Genomic DNA, 6,983 nt, shown 5'->3' on the forward strand with positions numbered 1-6,983 from the left:
ACAAAAATACCTCGTATTAGAAATTTAATTTTACACAATACCAAATTCGCCACATTTGGCGCGGCAAGACACTTGATTAGCGAGAAAACGCGCAACAAGAAAATGCGTGTAGCGACGTTCCCTTGAAATACACGCACCACTCACCGTGCGCCATAGGATTTAACCGCGTTCACCAGATCGCACGTTATTCATACTTGGTAAAAATAGAGTTGATCGTCATCAGAAGGGTCTAGACTCAACATACCCCATTTCTGGAAATTTCGCCGACACCCCCGAAATACAAAAAGTGAGCTTGAAATCCTTGACTCAACGCATGTAAACTTCGGCAACGAATTTGAAAACGAGGCTTAATTTGGCCTCAATTTCTCTCTGCTCTAATAATCCTATGATCATGACATTGTACCCATTGAAATTCTCATGGTGCAGTCTACCAATCAAAACTGGTTCTTTGTTTCACTTTCGTATTCTTTTAAGTGTTTTTTTTTTCTTGACTCCTTTCGAATTCTGGTGCTACATGGTTCACTCTTCCAAGCATATGATGCAACCAGGTTTCCAGGTTTCCTACCTTCTCCAACTTCGCGCGCATGCATAGCCGTGCGTGGGAAAAAAAAAAGTTTTCATCGCAACGCTCCTTCTGCTCAACCCACCTTCCGTTTGTCGAGTTGAAAACACAAGGTGCTCGGCAATGTACGACAGGAAAAAAAATGGGAAAGAATCGATCACGTACATCTCACAATGACCCTTGAGTAAAGATCGCAAGAAAACAGTTCCTAACTGGAATGCAACATTGAGATCCTTGGTAGCCATTATCTTCAAAATGTTGCTTGCCGTGGTCGTAGCTCACAATGACCAGGCTGGTCCGACTGAATATAATTAATGCGTAAACTTTGTGCTTTCGATAAGGTAACTAGGGGGTGGGGGAGGCGCACTCGCTACACTCGTCGCCCTCCACCAAACGCGCGCCTATGCACACGTCTCCCTTTCACTTTTCCGAACACGAATCGACCTTGTCGTCGACGTTCCGAACGCAAGCTGTTAGAAGTGTGGCAACTTGGGCTAGTTGGTATGGCATGACGATAGCTTTAGCGCGAGAACAAATGACGACACAGAGAAAAGAAGGACACGAAAAGCACAAGCGCTGGTGTCCTTCGTCTCCTTCTTGTCTCTGTGTCGTCGTTTTGTTCTCGCACTATAACTATCGTTAGGCGAGCTGTTAAGTTTGTCGGCGAGGGTGAGCACAGTGACAGCAGGGAAGAAGTGGGGTGAACGCGTGTTTGGAAGGGATAAGTGTTTCCGGAGAGCGCGTAGTATTGGGGAAGGTAGCACGGCTGTGTTATATCTTGCGTCTGATCTGTGGCGGGTCTGAAAAGCGCAACAGCGCGAGAGATGGCAGTGGGTTTTGAAAGCACTACCACCACTTGCTGCAAGTCTGTCGATGGGCTGCAAAGGATTACTGAACCATATCAGGAAAAGCTGTGCGTCTACCTATGTCACTCTCGAAGCGAGGTTCGCTTTTCGAGAACGCGCGAACACAACCCTCAGTCGGAAACTAGGACAGCAGCTGTATCAACATGCATCCCCGTCCCTGGCCCCTTCCCTCTTTCTTTCTCTCCGGTGCGACTATATCAGTTTTAACAATAATCATGAGCTCGGCTGTATAACTTAAGGTGTACTCGTGTGCGACTTCAAGATATGCCCTCAACTCATGATCTGATAGCTGCTGGTTGCAGCGATCAAGTTAAGAAGCTGAAAGAGTCAGTGAACACTGCAGTTAAGAGCTTCTCTCCCCCCTTTTACATTGCATGTGCAGTGCCCCATCTTGTTTCTACCGGTCATTTACACGAGTCACTTTCTGCACTTTCAGCTCACCTGGTTGACAAAGCTCCGGGACACCGTAGACAGATGGAAAAGGACGCTGCAAAACACAGTGTTCCGGAACCAGAGGATACAAGCCAACAGTAGCGCACAGCCACCCCCAAAGTAGGCCCTGGGCTCCCTCACGTTGCCCTAAGAGTGGGGTCTCAGAACCATGTGTACATACACGAAAGGCACAAAGGTGTGGCTTGTGCTGCTTGCACCAGCAGACGTTAAATGCACGAACTCCGCTACCTGCACAACACGTCCCCAACGATGTCGGGCCTGTGAGCAGTGGGCCTCCGCAAAGTGTCTTGAGAACGTTCACGGCGCTGTTCTCCCACTAGAGCTAGCAATCCACATGGCGTGGTTGTAACTGCTGCAACTCCTGCTGCTTGAAGACGCTGACAGGGGAAGCACAGTACAGTGTTTCTTACACAGCTCCTCTTGAGACCATAGTCTAGCATGGTGTTCCTCTACATTTGTGTCCAATGCAGCTTGCTCTCATCTGCATAGGTTCACTGTTGGAGATACCTACTATGTTGCACATGCCACCCATCAAGCACTTGGTATCATTTATTTTTCTCGCACATGTATATATGTGTATGTAAGCATGTATAGTCTCACACGATGTGCATGACAGAGCAGCCTTCGTTTCCTGCTTTGTTCATTATGGCGAGTGAAAACTTCCTTGAGAAAGATCAGCGTGAGTGAAGCGAGAGAGTGAATCCTATACCAGTGAAGGTGCGCTATTTCCGCATGGTGTCCTTCGTCATTTCCACTAAGATTGTTGCCACCCACAGCCGTATCCCAAGAATACCTGAAGCAGAATGATGGAGCACAGAAAAGTTGAAGCGTAAGCATAGTGACAGTGACAAGGCAATTCACAATCCGCAACACAACTTACTGTAAAATAGATAAGATCATTCGAGAACTGCTACGCTCGGATGAAATTATGTGTGGTATTTGAGCTTGTCCATGAATACCAGGCAAGCTCAACACGTGTCTGGTAGCAAGAACTTGTTATGCAAATACGGCCTCCGACATGAAGTTTTGTATAAAAGAAAATATAACAGTGTCCACTTAATAAGGTTGAGTAAATGTCACACCAAATCAAGTTGACCAAAAAACAAACAACAAGGTACTAGTTTTCATCGTTCGTGATGTTGAATATGATTGCACATAGAATTGGACCCTTGCACATAAATAGAAACTAGCACATTGTTGTCATAGCACACATTTCGAGCTCGCTTTATACGAAAGTCGCTGCTCAAGCTTTGAGGTCAGCTCTTTAATCAAGCATCTTTAAATGATGCAGTGGTCTTGCAAAGGCGTGACTAATGGCAGCTCTACTTGCAAATCTATCCATACACCACATGTGCAGAAACACAATCACGAAAATCATTTGCCAAGATGAAAAGCACCAAGCAAAATAGCTTACCAGCTTAAAAAGCACCACTATAGCATTTATCCATTATCTTTTCAATTTTCCATTCAGTGCCTTGGCAATCGAACTATCCATTATCCTTCTTTAGACCACTATACAAGCTATGCATATGTGGTTTGCGGGGTTAATTTCTCCCAATTGGCAGGCATGCACAAAAAGTCCTACTTTTTACATTTACAAAGAAGATCTTCAAACAATTAAACATCAACCCATGCTCACTTATATTTTTCTTAAAATTATGCTTTATGATTTTCTTGAGTAAACTCGCGCCCTCAACGAATATTCGTGGAAAAATTTTCCAACAAACGATTTTCGCATATTGCCGCAAAGTTGGCTTCTTTGCGTAGCCGTAGAACACTGCCGTGGAGCCACCTTTGCACACCGAAATCTGCGATTTTTGTTTAGCTCCAAGTCCTTTGTAATCTTTATGTATTTTTCATGCGGGTAACACGCAAGAAAATTGTCCCTCGGTGCCACCTGATTGCGGTATATTATTGAATCTAGAACAAGCCACCCTTTTTATACCTCTCTGTCATGAATGTGCACTGAGAAAACAAAAGGCTGAGAACAAATTCGATTCTTCATTTGCTAAATCGGCTCATGCAGGCGAAAAGTGAGGCAATGCCATTAAAAGAAAAACAGTATTGCATGCAATAAGAGCAGTGGCTGTCATAAAATAGCCCAGAAGCGTGGCTAAAGCTTTCCATTTTATAACCCATAAAAATACTTTCTTTACAAGCACAAAGTTACAAGAACTGGCTGAAATCAACAGGCATGCTAAAGAAAAACATTTTTTCTATATTTGAAACGCATAGCCTTCTTCCCTTACCTATAGAATAAAAACATCTGGAACTGCAGAAACTGATTCCCGAGTCCACTACTTTAACCTCCTCAATCTAAAGTGTAATGCTGATTGTTTTCGCAAAGGACGCTCAGCAGTAACACGAACAATAAAATTTGTGCCCTGTCCACAGCTTCAAATCCTAATGAATGCACATTTATAAAAAAAGTATACACTTCAGATTAATTGTAAGTGAAATAAGCCACCATTGTCTAGAACACAAAAGCCCTTAATCTACGCTTGAAATTATTACAACTGCACAATGATAAGACCATTTTGCATGCTGCAAACAGTGCTACTCAAGTCAGCATATGTAACATGCTTCTATATAGCTGCTAGGGCATATAGAGGTCTCCTTAAGCATTTCTGGAAACAACTTAATTTTTGCCAAACTAGTCAGGCAAGCAGAGAAAATCCAAATGTTCTATCATTTCTAAACCTTAAAGTGCAATTGTGCTGCAAAATTTCAGTAAGAACAAATTAGTGGTAAGCCAAACATTATTTAGTTATCAGAGTGAAAGTGCCAGTCACTATTGGCATGACGTTCTTTATTCGCAACAGTTTGGCAAATAAAAACGTCTTACCAGTCTGCCATTTGCATCGAATTGGCCACTTTTCTAACTACTTTCTAACTACAGGCTTGAATGAAAGTCTCCACGGATGAATACACTCAAGTTTCTACAGTCACTTTGCTCTAAAGTTGGAGCAAGATGTGGGAGCGGGCTAGTTGGTATTCCATGACTTAAACAGCTGAAGCGCAAAAAGGTAACAACAGCCTAAGGTCCTCATTGTTTTCTTAGTCCGTTGTTACCTTTTTGTGCTTCGGCTGTTTAAGTCTAAAGTTGGTTTTGTTTTAAGGATTTCAAGACCCAGAGTGGTGAAGTGAGAAGACGAGGAAATGGCCCGACAACAACCAGGCTATCAGACACATACACCACCGTAAATGCTGGAGAAACCTATGTTATTATATCATGTATTAGTGCAACAAAACAGTGCCTGTAAATATGTAAATTAAGTATGAAGAGAACTGATTTAACACAGACACAAAGAATGCAAAGGTCAATGAGTATTTCTATTTCATATGAGCATGTAATCAGTTTTTTTTTTTTCACAATAACAAGATGCTTGTTTTGCTAGAGCTCTACACCCACCCTAATAATTCTGCTACCCCAAGCCTGATCTTCCAATTTAGCTCTCCTAATCTGAACACTACTGCTCGAGTGCTGCATGACACTATATCAGCCCATTGCATTTACATAAAATTTGTCGGGCAGGAGAACTATGAAGAGGTACGCACAGACGTTGCACCTGCAGTCACAGGCAACTGAGGAATAGAGTTTGTAAAAGCTGATTGTTGTCTATACAGTTTGTTCCGCGTATGAACACAAACACTGTGCACCAGCCTGATGTGTCAAGTTGTTTCATTATGGGACTCCCCCCTTTGTTACATATATATATATATATGTGCATGAGTGGTTTGTGATGCCAAAGCCAGCTCCTGAGTACAGTTGTTTCCGGTAGTGGTTTGTAGGACACAACGGCAGTTTGTAACTTAAACACTTCTTTTTTTTTGCCTCGACAGGGCAAAAAAACTAAGACACCTGGCTTAGTACACAAAATAACCCGCTGAGAAATGTGATACGACGATTTCTCGTCGAGAGAGAAGTCCTGCTGGTTATTTAACACATGAAATCAAGTATACTTAGCAGCACAACCGTAGAATTTCATGTATACATAATGCTGTAGCCACATAGATTTTGGATGTACATACATACAGTTAACGAGTGTGCATTTTGCAAACAAAGCGGCAGCCAGTGCACCTCCACCCTGCATTTTAAGCCACGCATATTGGGGTGCAAACGTAAATTTTTGTGTAGAACTTTTACTTGGTTTGTGCATATATAAAAAAAAAAGAGGTCTAGTTTACTTTCTCACTTTTTATTTGCATCCTTATACTAAACAACTTGTCTAGGAGGCTCTGCAACTGATTATGCTGTGAAGTCAAGTATCGCCAAATGCGTCCAAAGAGGAGACTGCAACGGAGGCCGCATGAAGCTATAGTACGTTTTCCTGTTGATGTTCCTTTTTTGTCACAACATAAAAGGAGTGCTGAGAGTCTAACATTCATTCAAAAGTGCTCTTTTGACGTCATTACCGAGTGCACGGTGCCCTGAATCATGAAAAGTAAGGTACTTTTAGAGCATTGGAGTTTTAAACCAAGTGCATATCACAACTGTGCAGTACATTTTATTAATAGCAGTACAACGGGACAGTACCAATTCTCCGCCTGCTCTACTTTGACAGCTCATCAACGCTCGACTTATAAGAATGAGGCACCATCTGGTAAAACTGTGTCTCTTCCAACTTGGTTGATGTAACTATGAAGTTCATAATTACTACTCATAAAATCAGTCATATTTTACTGCTTTCAACGTGCCGCTGTTACAGTTGCATGGCCTCCGAGGCAACAGCTCTGATTAAAACCCTGATCCTCAAGAAAGAAATCAAATTTCGTCAGCTGCTTAATAGTTAAAGCAATGCACAGTCAGAAAATGCTGAATATGCTTCCAGCCTGGCTAGAAGCAAGAGCATCCTCCGATCATCTATCTGTGTTTGGTGTGCTGCTAATCTGCAAGGGCGACACCTGTTGGAGGGTCATCCTCATGTAAATATTACATGCGCAACAAGCACTTGCTAACCTTTCCAATTGTGTAAATAAGCGCTTCTCACACACCAAAGCCAGTGTTGTGCTTCCTCAACTCGCAAGGAAAAGCCTGCACCAAGCGTGTTGTAATCGTTACTGTTTCATTAACACTCGAAGTGCCCCAACGCACTCCCTCA

General features: G+C 42.7%; 1 protein-coding gene across 1 annotated transcript in view; it reads left to right on the forward strand.

Moving 5' to 3' along the window:
• Positions 1-2,297, forward strand: part of LOC119173993 (uncharacterized) — a 180,079-nt gene extending 177,782 nt beyond the window's left edge. Inside the window, exon 22 of the mRNA XM_075894920.1 lies at positions 1,865-2,297. Coding sequence (XP_075751035.1) covers positions 1,865-1,984 — 120 coding nt within the window. The 3' untranslated portion in view covers positions 1,985-2,297. The remainder of the gene's footprint in view (positions 1-1,864) is intronic.
• The last annotated feature ends 4,686 nt before the right edge of the window (positions 2,298-6,983 follow it).

This window comes from Rhipicephalus microplus, chromosome 5 (genome assembly GCF_043290135.1).
Source record: "Rhipicephalus microplus isolate Deutch F79 chromosome 5, USDA_Rmic, whole genome shotgun sequence".
Lineage (NCBI taxonomy): Eukaryota > Metazoa > Arthropoda > Arachnida > Ixodida > Ixodidae > Rhipicephalus > Rhipicephalus microplus.